The sequence below is a fragment of the Sander vitreus genome, chromosome 19 (assembly GCF_031162955.1).
Source record: "Sander vitreus isolate 19-12246 chromosome 19, sanVit1, whole genome shotgun sequence".
In the NCBI taxonomy this organism is placed as follows: domain Eukaryota; kingdom Metazoa; phylum Chordata; class Actinopteri; order Perciformes; family Percidae; genus Sander; species Sander vitreus.
The window spans coordinates 8,222,960-8,234,845 of record NC_135873.1 but is presented as its reverse complement, the minus strand read 5'-3'; the positions used below and the strand labels follow the sequence as shown (position 1 = coordinate 8,234,845).

At 39.7% G+C, this 11,886-nt stretch overlaps 2 protein-coding genes and 1 non-coding gene across 4 annotated transcripts in view; all 3 read left to right on the top strand.

Annotated features, from left to right (window-relative positions):
• The window catches only part of LOC144534333 (CTD nuclear envelope phosphatase 1A), a 14,952-nt gene extending 11,828 nt beyond the window's left edge, over nucleotides 1-3,124 (top strand). The window contains exons 3-9 of one of the 2 annotated variants that reach the window (XR_013503532.1): nucleotides 123-241; nucleotides 332-403; nucleotides 667-783; nucleotides 923-1,034; nucleotides 1,324-1,408; nucleotides 2,068-2,250; nucleotides 2,860-3,124. Coding sequence is in view for 1 of the 2 variants with exons in the window: in XM_078276207.1 (XP_078132333.1) it covers nucleotides 123-241; nucleotides 332-403; nucleotides 667-783; nucleotides 923-1,034; nucleotides 1,324-1,408; nucleotides 2,860-2,920 (566 nt within the window). In the remaining variant the exon portion in view is untranslated. The remainder of the gene's footprint in view (nucleotides 1-122; nucleotides 242-331; nucleotides 404-666; nucleotides 784-922; nucleotides 1,035-1,323; nucleotides 1,409-2,067; nucleotides 2,251-2,859) is intronic. The other variant, XM_078276207.1, reaches the window with a different exon arrangement.
• A 3,908-nt stretch (nucleotides 3,125-7,032) lies between these two features.
• gabarapb (GABA(A) receptor-associated protein b) lies at nucleotides 7,033-10,572 on the top strand. Its single transcript, XM_078275835.1, has 4 exons — nucleotides 7,033-7,278; nucleotides 8,299-8,377; nucleotides 9,288-9,406; nucleotides 9,558-10,572. The coding sequence occupies exons 1-4, from the start codon at nucleotides 7,189-7,191 to the stop codon at nucleotides 9,636-9,638; spliced, it is 369 nt and encodes a 122-aa protein (XP_078131961.1). The 5' UTR covers nucleotides 7,033-7,188; the 3' UTR covers nucleotides 9,639-10,572.
• Nucleotides 10,573-11,750: 1,178 nt separating this feature from the next.
• trnan-guu (transfer RNA asparagine (anticodon GUU)) lies at nucleotides 11,751-11,824 on the top strand. The gene has a single exon. It is a non-coding gene; the product is annotated as a tRNA-Asn (tRNA).
• The last annotated feature ends 62 nt before the right edge of the window (nucleotides 11,825-11,886 follow it).

The window sequence follows — 11,886 nt, the reverse complement described above, 5'->3', positions numbered from 1 at the left end:
TGCAGTGCATGCAATTGCTTTGTGTTAATTCCTGTGTAACCTCATTTGTCCCAGTAGTGGTTCCTTGTGTGCATGTAAATGTACTGAGATAAAGAAGCTCTATATTGTGTGATAAACTCCAGATGCAGTAAAGAGGAAGATTCTGGTTTTGGACCTGGACGAGACGCTGATCCACTCTCACCATGACGGGGTCCTCAGACCCACAGTGAGACCTGGCACGCCGCCAGACTTCATCCTCAAAGTATGAGCATTCAGCCACATATGTATGTATGTATGTTTGGACCCATGCATTCAAGCCTAAACACTGTCTATTTTCCTTTTATCCATGCAGGTTGTCATTGATAAGCACCCAGTCAGATTCTTCGTACATAAAAGGCCACATGTTGACTTCTTTTTAGAAGTGGTGAGTGTCAAGCTGTAATCAGTGTCAATGCTTTGAGTGTGTTTTGAAAGGGGACAGTAAAGCACACTGTGAACTTCAAACATCATTGCTTGGGTGTTCCAGGACAGCTTTTATCCTGTCATCTTCGCTATCACTCTCCATTGTACTGCACTCTCACACTACCTGATGTCGTAAAGAAATATTAGTTTTGTATAACAATCGAAGCACTTACTGTAACTTGTTTACTTATACTACCGTGTGCTCTATACCCCGTGTGTACACAGGTGAGCCAGTGGTATGAGCTGGTGGTTTTTACAGCCAGTATGGAGATCTATGGATCAGCTGTGGCAGACAAGCTTGACAACAACAGGAACATCCTTAAACGCAGATACTACAGACAGGTGCAGCTCTAAACTGTATTTTAACATCATGTATTAAAGCTGATGCTGCTTAGGCTCTTTGGTTGCATGGCGCTATGAAGTCTCTTCATTCTCTCACCTTTTTTGATGGTGTCTTTTGTGTTTTTGTTTCTTTTGCCAGCATTGTACATTGGATTTAGGTAGTTATATTAAAGACCTATCTGTAGTACACGATGACCTGTCCAGTATTGTCATCTTGGACAATTCGCCTGGTGCTTATCGTAGCCATCCAGGTAAGACTTAAAGTTATTGCTTAAAGTTATTCAGATTGGTATATATTTAGCTGTGTGCATTTATATTAAACATACTGTACAAAGAGAAACATCAACCTTGTGATGGTGCAGGAAGAGGACAATAATTGAGCAGTTTATTCTAGGTACCAGGCTTATATTGTAAATGTGGTATTGTACATTAAATCTGCAGCTCCTCTAAGACTCAGTGGCCTCTTTTACAGGGCAGCATAACATCACAACCTTGTCCATTTCACTGACATGACTGACTGGCTTTTTTTCTGCCCTCCAGACAATGCAATACCCATCAAGTCCTGGTTCAGCGACCCTAGTGACACAGCACTTCTTAACTTGCTGCCTATGCTGGATGCACTAAGGTAAAAGGCATAACACAAGTTGGCATGAAAGCAAATAGACAATGCAAACACTAACTTTTGTGCATACTGTCTGTATTCAAGTGGTCTGTGGTAATTCAAGAGGTGCAAGCTAATGGCTGCATCTGGCGTATATGATTTTAGTCGTTAACTGTCAAATTCTGATTTGGTAACATTGACTTCAGGTAACACCTTATTTACATTATTCTGAATGAGATAGTATTTCAATAAAGCTGTTGACAAATGTTGGTTGTATAATATTCCATTCATATTCCCATTTATATGGGATGGTGCACAGCCTGATTAATGACTTAGGCTGCATTCAGACTAGATCTGGCGCTGTGGCGAAAATGCCAGTTCTCCCATTCATTTGAATGTGGGTAGTCTATTTAGGCTGCGGCGGTGGGGGCCGCAGGGAGTGCTGGGAAAAAAGCAGCGGCCAGAGGCGAAAAGTTTTGAGACACCCAACACAACGTCATGCTGCGGCGGCCAATCACGAAACCGGTAATCAGACGGACACACAACGGACCGGAGTGTAACGTCATCTTTCACGTGTAGTCACTCAATTTGGCCTTGTGCACCCACCGTTTTGATAGACCTCGCATCCTGGTTAGTTATTGAAAGTAAATGTTTTTTTTTTTTTAATCTGTCGATGCGGACAGACAATCTCGTCGTAGGACCCAGCATACTAGCAGCATGGCTAAATGCTAGCACCATGGGGAACACAGTGGAAACACAAACGGGCGACACACCCACACCGCCGCACAACCCTGCGGCTAACCGCCGCAACGCCGGATCCTATGTGAATGCCGGCTAAAGATGCCCCATCTACACTACCCTACAATGTCAGTTTCCCTCCAGCACTTAGCCTAAAACCTTACCTGTCTGTTATGTTGCAACAATATACTTTGAAGGCTATCTTGGGGGCAAATTTCGCAAAAGACTTGTGCTTTGAGATGTACTTGGGAATAGTTCAGTATTTTAAGAAATATTCCTTTTTGCTTTCTTTCTGAGAGTAAGATGAGAAGACTGATACAACTCCTGTCGGTGTGTTGAGAACAGATGGAGTTAGCCTGCAGTTAGCTTAGCAGTCCTATTTGGCAACCCACACTACCGTCTGAGACGGTGCAGCTAGACTGTCCTAAAATTTTGAGTTTATGTATCTGTTTATGTATAGATCAAGCAAAGGCGATACAATGTTTTTATTGGTAATCTTTAGAGGTATTTGTAGGTATACTTTTTTACTTTGGAAAGAGCCAGGCTAGCTGTTAAATGTTTCTGGTCTTTATGTTAAGCTAAGATAAACGCATCTTACTCCAACTTCGTACTTTAAGCCCAGAGGTCTCAGAAAGAAAGTATACGTGCAGTTCCAAAATGTTGAGCTTTTCCTTTAATGGCTAAGATAGTGAAACATTCGATGTCAAGTTGTTTAATTGTCTTTCTCTTTGTCATAGGTTCACTGCTGATGTCCGCTCCGTCCTCAGTCGAAACCTCCACCAGCACCGACTTTGGTGATTGGCTGCATCAAGAGGGGTGGGGCTTGTTGACCAGCCTCTTCCTCTCTATTGGCTTCCATCCTGCTCTCCGTTCCCACACTGACGACCCACCAGCCCTCTCTGAACCTCTCAGACGTGTCCTGAGGAGATGAGGGTTGGGGTGACCGCCTAACATGGGATGAACAGTACGGGATCTCCAGAGCCCAGAAACTACTGAGGAGGGTGGGGGCGGTGGGGGCAGCAGCTTCTTTTCTTGATTCTTTATTTGTATTTTTCCCAAAACAAAATGGAGCCTCTCTGCCTTATTGCTCCTGATACTGACTGTGTGCATATGGGGGTAAGCTTGTGTACGTTGAGTCAGAGTATGCTTGCTGAGTTCATTAGTCCTTTTTAAACTGGGGGGGCGGGGGGGGTCAGCAAAGCAACAAAGACAATTCTACAATATTATTTCTTCTTCTCCATCATCCTCGGACATTGCACTTAAGCAGACAACTCATCGATTTACTGTCTTAACCTCTCTCCGAGCAACTGAGCAGGGGAAAATAGAAAAACGACCCTTTTTAGATCAGACTCAAACCCTCAACCGTAATTCATTGATTCCTGAGGTACGTTTATTTTCCCTAAACAAGAATGGATCAATTTAAATGGTGTTATTGATGGACTTTTGCTTGCAACATACCATCCACAGGCATTTTTCTGGACAAATAGCCGAGCAGCTTGAGATATGTTTTGTTTTTTTCAGCCATAACCATCACTCTTTCCCCAAAGCCCCTCATGGGACTCAGTGATAAAGACTTGACTGAAAAGATGTGAGCGAAAAAAAGAATGGCTTGTAACGACATGTGGACTGCCGTGCCGCCTTTCCATATCTGATTATTTCTCTATTATTATTATTATTATTATTATAATATGTGATAATATGACTTCTGCATTTCGCTCTCCCCTTTTGCCACCTGATGCCATCCTGATTTCATCTAATAGGAATTGCACTTAATTTTTTCCTTCTGTTTTTGTTGCAGTTGGTTTTGTATTTGATTCAAATTTGCAGCCTTCCTCTTTAAGTTTTTACCTGCTCCGCTTACTGTATGGGTTCAACTATTAGACCCTCCGTCTTTAAATGCCTTATGAACAATGTCAGTCTTGTCAAGGCTCACACCAGTTTCTTATTGGCTCTGTCTCCAGGTCTGTGTTACTAATAAAACACTTGTCAGTATCGACCAGTTATTATCCAGCTTGTTTTCTTTTAACGCAATTCATACTGCAGTCTTCATCATGCTTGAGGCTTAAACATTTTGCAGCTTGTAGACCTTTGCTGGGGTGACAAAGACCTTAAATGGATTCACACAGTTTCTGCTTGAGGCAATTTGTTTTTTAGCTAACAATCTGCTTCCATCTTGTGGCCTGACAGGGAACTGCATTGGTCTACTCAGTATTCAGTATTCATCGCCTGCTAGAGAGAGAAACTACATTTAATTTTGGTTCAGGCTTTTCCAAAAATATTCTTTGGTATCAAACCAGAAATAAAAGATTTTTCTTTTCCTTACTGTCGGTTTCAACATCGATGCTCTCTTAGCGTTCACATGAAGGCAAATTTGTGCTTGTTTAAGAGCAGTATTGGGTCATGTATGGCATTTAATAGCTTGTAATGTTTGTGTGTGTGTATATGTTGATATGCAATCAGCTGCCTGTTTATTAGGTACAGCTAGCTAAAACTAATGCAGTCTGATATAACGATCCTGTAATAAATCCAACATCAATGGTTCAAGGTTATAATGAGAGAGGGGTTAATTCAACTGTATGATCAGTTGCGTTGTATTGCATTATACTGACAGGTGTTTCTGATGTTTTGTCCAACCCATTTATATCAATGTGGGTAGACTAAATAACAGAAAACTATCTGTATAACCCTTGTATTGTCCTTTGTGTCATGGGGACTTGGTTAGTTTATTTACATTTTGTATTAACCTGTCCAAACGCGTTCGATCGCAGCACGGGTCTCTGGGACCCCCCCCATGCCAGTTCACGTGAAATGACATCACATAGTACACGGTCACCGGGGGACCCAAAGCTCAACGCCAGGCCAATGCAAAAACGTCAAATAAACTAAATGGGACCCGAAGGACAACACATGGTTAATGCAATATACAACAGCACCAGAAGCTACATCCTTCAAAATGATCATGCATTGAATCAAAAGCTCTTTAAAACAGTTGAGGGGATAGGACTGTTGTATTAGACTGCATTAGATTTAGCAAGGTGTGCCTGATAAACTGGCAGCAGCGTACTTACCTGTTTTTGTAAATATAGGAACATTTTACTTTAAGATATCTGTGCAAATGTATTAATTCTATTCTTCCAGGAAACTATTTCTAGCATTTTTTTTTTTTAAATGCTCTTTAAAAGTGTTTTTAAACTGAATTATGTTGTGGACCACAACATTGTGATTTCCATCCCTCAGTCATAACATGCAGGCACGTTTCTCAAGTTATTTATCAATGATTGCACATCTACTGATCAGCCAGTGCTGTGAGTGCACATAGTTTTTGTAGAAGCAGTTTCCTTCCTCGACATTTAAATGTTAATGTTCATTCTCTAATTTTAGTCATTCTAATACAGGTGTAGGCAACTGTATTATGGTGGGCCAAGTGTATACTTGTGTATATATTAGCTCATGATTTGCAGTGGAAGGGGAAGGCATTACTTGGGATTTGTCACTGATGATGAAGAGCTTTTGTGGGAGAAATAATTTGGCAGGGAGCAAGAATGGCTAAGTCTATGGAGAACGTGAAGAGACAATAGAAGGAGAGGAGGAAGCAAAAGAAATTTGAGTGTTGACTTTTTATGATGGAGTTTAAAATGACAGCTGCCATCTATGATGTAGATCTGTCATAAGTAAAGTCCCACAATAACCCTCATAGTAAAACTCACCTTTTACTGTAGCCTACAGCTTGCATGTTAACCTGGAGCTGCTGTCAGTAACTATTCATATTCTAAAACGCTTTTTTTTTTTCTTTTTAACCCTACTGGAAATAAATCCTGTCCACAAGTGACTCAGCACAATAAATCCTGTGCTAGAGCAGAAAACTTTACCATGATCACCTAAAATTATCAGTTTACTTTCTGGTTTGAACAGAGAGTTGTTTCACTTTCAGAACTGTCTCCATAGTAAGTGAAGTGAACTGGGACATTGTTGTCATTTTTAACATGTAAGAAGTCTGTCTTTCAAAGTACAGAGGGGAGGATAAGGTGATGATGTCAGGAGTAGATAGAGTGAGTAATCAGTCACATGCACAATGTAGGCTGCAGGTTAGCAACTTTTCCCATTGGTGTTTCCAGACATGGGAATATGAATGGCAAACTGTGATGTACTGTATATTATCAGATCAAATACTCCTACTTTTTTTCTTTAATCTCTGAATAGACACGTGCTTTACATTTAAAATTAAGTAACATATTTGGTCAGTGAGTAGTTATTTGTAAATGCCCAAAACTAGTAGGCTACAGTAGTTATTTTAAAACAAGTAGCCTATTAACCATTAAAGTGACCGACTAGAAAATTGGACTCCTTTATTATTCCACAAATAAAATTGATCGATTAATAAAACGGTTTAGCGGGCTGAATAATGACGTCACTGACCACTTAATTATTTGCCTGATGTTGTGGCAACAGCGGAAATTGCGCAACTTAAAGCCATAGCACTGAGCTCGGAATATCGAATTACGATATTCCACATTTTTCTGAGGACCTGCTGAATTACTATTAGCCCAGATTTAGAGCAACGTTAACCTATACAGCCAAAAATACAGTTTAATGTCGCATGTTATTTTTTGTTTCTTTTCTCTAGCTGCTAACTGCTGGGCCTAGGTCATATGACAAGGACAGCTGCCTCTTCACTGCCCTGCCCTACATATGTACGCGCGGTTGATCAAAATAAAATAGTTCCACAGAAAATTACATCCTAGATTTTAAACCACTTAAAACTTATTCATTTCAAAAGAAGGTGTTTATCTTAAATAAACACCGGTTATCGGAACTTACCGTTAAAGTGGTCTGGGATAGCCACAGTTTAGTCTACTCTGCGAACAAAACTCTCTGCAACGTCATGTTGTTATTGTATCCCTCCGCCACATTCGCACTAGGAAAACAGCTGTGGCGAGCTAAAAGCTAGTAGTTAGCAGCATCGTTTGTTTTTGTCGTGTGTGTCAGCGATTTGAGCAGTTCCCTGAACAAACCGCTATCGTACAACCTCGGAGTGACCGACTTGTTGTCTGTCATCTCTTTTAAAGATGAAGTTTCAGTACAAAGAAGAGCACCCTTTTGAGAAAAGGCGGTCCGAAGGCGAGAAAATAAGGAAGAAGTATCCGGACAGGGTACCTGTAAGTAGCTAACGTTAGCTTGGTAGCGCGATCTATGTTGTTATGCTAATGCTATTCAGTCTGTCGTTAATTACATTCAGTGTTTGCAGATAACATCTGTCTATAATAATGTTGCTCAGTTATAGCTCCACCTAATTATTTTATGTTTCTCTATAGTTGACTGCCACGTTAGTAAACAGCACACCAGGTAACGTTAGCTACAAAGCTAACGTTAGAGGTTAACCAGAAAGAGTTTCGGCCCGCACCGAGCAGGCCAGCTAACGTTAGTGATCCTGTAATCATTCCGTGTGTGTATTTATTTCAAGATATTACTAAATCATAAAGATAATATAAGGTAATTTAACGCCACGCTGGTTGTAGACCGTAGTAAAGACAAAACTACGGTTTTAAGTGTGTAATGACCGATTATGGTCTGGGTGTTGTTTTTGGTTGTATGTTGAAACGCTAACAGTAGCGCACCTTAAAATAGTATGTCAACAAACAGGACTCTTGTTTACGTCACCCTGGCTCTTGAAGATAGATTGTATAATACACATTTTTGACGAAGAGAACCAGAAGATATTCACATTTGACAAACCGGAACCATTATAATTTTTTCTTAAAAATGACATTAATTGTTAGAAATGTTGCTGTTTAATTTTCTAGCCATCGACTAATCACTTAAGCTCTACAATGACGTGCTACCGCCTGGTGTGTGGGCAGGTAGTAGTCCTATTTTTAGACTAAAGAGAAGAAACTTAACTTAAGTAATTTAATTTTTGCACTCCGGCCAGTCCACTGTACTAAATCCTTGGTCTGAATTGTAAACATAAATATACTCATGTCTTTCTAATTGACCAAACAAAATACCAGGCTCCATATGCTGTTAAAATGAAACGCAACATCTGGTTTAAAAATATTTCAGTCCTCGCTTGACTGATAACTTTGTGTATTCTCAGATCCCTTTTCTTAAAAAGGTGAAACACTCTATTAAAGCCTTTGTTCAGTGGGAAATGTGCAATCTTGTTTTTCTTTTTTCAGGTAATCGTGGAGAAAGCCCCCAAAGCTAGAATAGGAGATCTGGACAAGAAGAAATACCTTGTCCCCTCCGACCTGACAGGTAAATACTTCATTATGTGCCATAGGGGTGCACGATTCAGAAAATATCACGATTCGATATTGATATATATATTTTAGGCTCAAGATTCGATTCAAAAACGATTCTCGATGTAAATGTAGTTACTTTTCCCATGTGACTGCAGTAGACATACAATTTAAAAGAAAAGAAACGCAACATATGTAATGTAGTTTGATATTACTTTATATGTCTTCATACAAAAATAAAAACTTTTGCAACTAAAAACTACCAAGCTTTGGCCAGCTTTCAAATACATTTAATTCAAGTATAAAATAAAACTGTTAAATAAAAAGAGCTTTTCGTTCAGAGTTCCGTGGGAGTTTAGAGCATTGAAAGAGTGCATTGGTTGACTGGCACGTTAGGTACTTTAGGTTGTTGTTCGTCCACGTCTCTGGATGATGGCGTACCATGTGAGTTCTCAAGTTTGTGGTGTTTCCAAAATACTTAACTTTCGCTTTGCAAAGCCTTCATATAGCACAATTCCTATCAAGTTCCGTCTTCCCCTCGAGGTTATAAAAGCCGAAATGTGCCCAAACTCTCGCCTTCAATGAGGATGGAGCAGGTTGAATAATTCTCTCTGTGAAGTTTGCCATTCTTTGCGCCGTCTAAACTACTTCTGCTGCACTCGTTCTTCTTTTGATTATGACAAGAGTGCCCAGGCGTCAGTGTGACTTCGACGCAGCACCATCTATGGGAATGGCGAGCTAAACTCATTTCAGGACAGTAGTATACACGCCATTACAAAACGGGAAAAACAATTGCAAAAATATGAATCGATTTTTTTTTTTTTTTTGCACACCCCTAATGTGCCAAGTTCCTGGACAAAATTTAAAAGACACTAATACGGTAATATCTAAAATTGTATTAATCATGTTTACTCTCTTTTTAACAGTGGGCCAGTTTTACTTCCTCATCCGGAAAAGAATCCACTTGCGAGCTGAGGATGCACTCTTCTTCTTTGTAAACAACGTCATTCCACCCACCTCAGCTACCATGGGACTGTTGTACCAGGCAAGAGTCATTTTCTACCTCACTGACCTGCTCTCAGAGTCTTTATCAGCTTATTGTGTTGTTTTTTTCCGTCCCCACTTGTATTAAAGTGAGCTTCCCTCTATATTTTTAATGTCCTACTAATATCTTTTTTCCTTACTCTCTTTATCAGGAGCATCACGAAGAGGACTTTTTCCTCTACATTGCCTACAGTGATGAGAGTGTGTACGGGAGCAGCCAAAGGGAAATCTGATCCCACTACCATCCCCCTCCAACCACTACTCACCTTTCTGAGACCTCCACCATTCATTCATTTAAATATTAAATCCAGCTCAGCAGCCTAGAGTTCCCAGAGTAAATATGTCAAATGCACTTTCACCACCCATACATTACCCCTCTCCCATCCATGTATGTCTTTATTATTCTGCAGTCGGAATTGTATTTGCCTCTACTTTTCTTTTCAGTAGCGACTTGGGTTAAGTGGTCTTGTGGCCAGTTATTTTTCTAGTGTCAAGTGTTAGTTGACCAAACTTTACTGAAAAAACTGAGAAAGAATAATAAAATAATGTTAGAACTAGGCCGTAAATATAGATACCCCAGGGTAAAGGGAAGAAAGGCATAGTATGTGAGTTCAAATCAGCTCTCATTGACAATAAAGATGGATTATTGTTTGTCTGCTTTGTTGGCTTGCAGGAGTATAACATTTGTTTTGAGTTTAGGTTAGGAAATTAATAGCATCTACCAGTTGAAGGCAGGTTATTTTGTGTCTGGCAGAGTAAAGGATAACTGTTTTGCAGCAGTTCTTTTCCTAGAAAAAAAAACTAAATTGGCTAGGTGATTTATTTTTTAAATTCACCAGCCACTGGAGTCTGTGAATGAGAATTTAGTCGGCTGCCCCGCATCTGAACTTAGCAAGGAGTATAATAGATTTCAGACTAAACAATCATCCTCTGCTTTCAGTGGTGAGAGTATTATGTTGACTGCTACTATGATTATTGTTGTTGTTATTGTTAATTTTAGATGGCTTAATTTCTAAAAGGTATTGTAAAGCTGAGTGCAATTTTCTCTTTTTTTAAGTCGTCTCTTCTTTTTTTTTTTAAAACAAAACAAGATTTGAACTCTGTATACAGCTGCATTACTGGCTCTTTCTCTCCACTCATACATGATAAAAATGTGATGAAAAGCTATCTGTTTCTTGTCTTTATTGAATATCTTAGGTCATGTTTGTTACAGGATTAAAAAGGTAACGTTTTTCCTGAGAAAAGAGAGGCTCACCCGTGTGGAAGCTACTGTGGCTGCTTAAGTAACGTGTGCCTTTCCAAGTTGTGCAACATTTCTTTATTTGACTGTATAAGCTAGTTTCTATGGGTAAAGGTTAGAGAAACTAGGAGCAAAAGTATGACTGGCAGAATAAACGGGACACAACATCAGTAGCAGTATGTCCTTGTATCCAAACTAAATAAGAAGCAGTAGCTGTTAAAGTTACGGTAGCACAGGAAACACTATGAAAGTAATCCATTCATAAACAGCAAGCTACTTTCCAAAAGCACTACAATTAATTGACCCAAGATACAGACTGTAGACACGTGACTGATGACAGGTTCGTGTGACGGCACTTTTTGTCTGTTAAATCAATTAGGAAACTAGCAGGTTAGAGCTTTCAGCTGTTAACCTGAAGGTTGGTTGTTCGAGCCCACCCCTGGGATGTGTGGTTCTTAAATAACCAGGTAACATTATGTGACTGAAACGCTAGGGAGCGCGATGCTCCATTCAACTCGCCGCTTGATGGGCGTACCCCATAGAAAGAATAGGAAAAATTGGTTTGATATAAATAAATTATCACTGAGTCTTGAACAAACAAACTTGATGATATTTAGCAAACAAGGGAAAAAAAATATAACAATAAATATAGATGGTGTTGAAATTCATAAAGCAGCCTAAAGGAAACTAAGTTTTCCGATGTCATTATTGATGAGAATCTGAATTGGAAATCGCATTAATTACACAAAGGTGAAAATATGTAAATCACTAGCTCTGTTACACAAAGTAACTACATTTACTGGTATTCCGCAGTATGAGCGTTCAATCGATTCGAAAATGGCATAACTTTTGCTAGTGATGGCCAAATGAAGCTTTGTAAACCATTTTATCTTTTTTCTGAGCCCACTAGATGGGGCTCTCAACAAAGGGTTGAAAACACTGAATTGCCATTCCTTTAACCTTTTTCTTTGAACAGAGAGCGCCATCTAGTGAGCTCAGAAAATAAAGAAAATGGTTCACGACGCTTCATTTAACTATCACTAACTTTTACCTTATATACAGGAGGCGATTCAAAGTCGAGGCCACGCCCTTCTATGATAGATTCGTCTCTGTGGCGCAACCGGTTAGCGCGTTCGGCTGTTAACCGAAAGGTTGGTGGTTCGAATCCACCCAGGGACGGTATTTATTTATTGACCAGCTTTATGTTACCTGTATGATAAAAACAAATATACTTATATCTT

Excerpts from the sequence above, each read along its gene's own strand:
- gabarapb (XM_078275835.1), top strand. The coding sequence starts at position 7,189 with ATGAAGTTTCAGTACAAAGAAGAGCACCCTTTTGAGAAAAGGCGGTCC. Across the intron at positions 7,279-8,298 it reads AGTATCCGGACAGGGTACCT|GTAATCGTGGAGAAAGCCCC; the intron begins GTAAGTAGCTAA and ends TTCTTTTTTCAG. Across the intron at positions 8,378-9,287 it reads TGTCCCCTCCGACCTGACAG|TGGGCCAGTTTTACTTCCTC; the intron begins GTAAATACTTCA and ends TCTTTTTAACAG.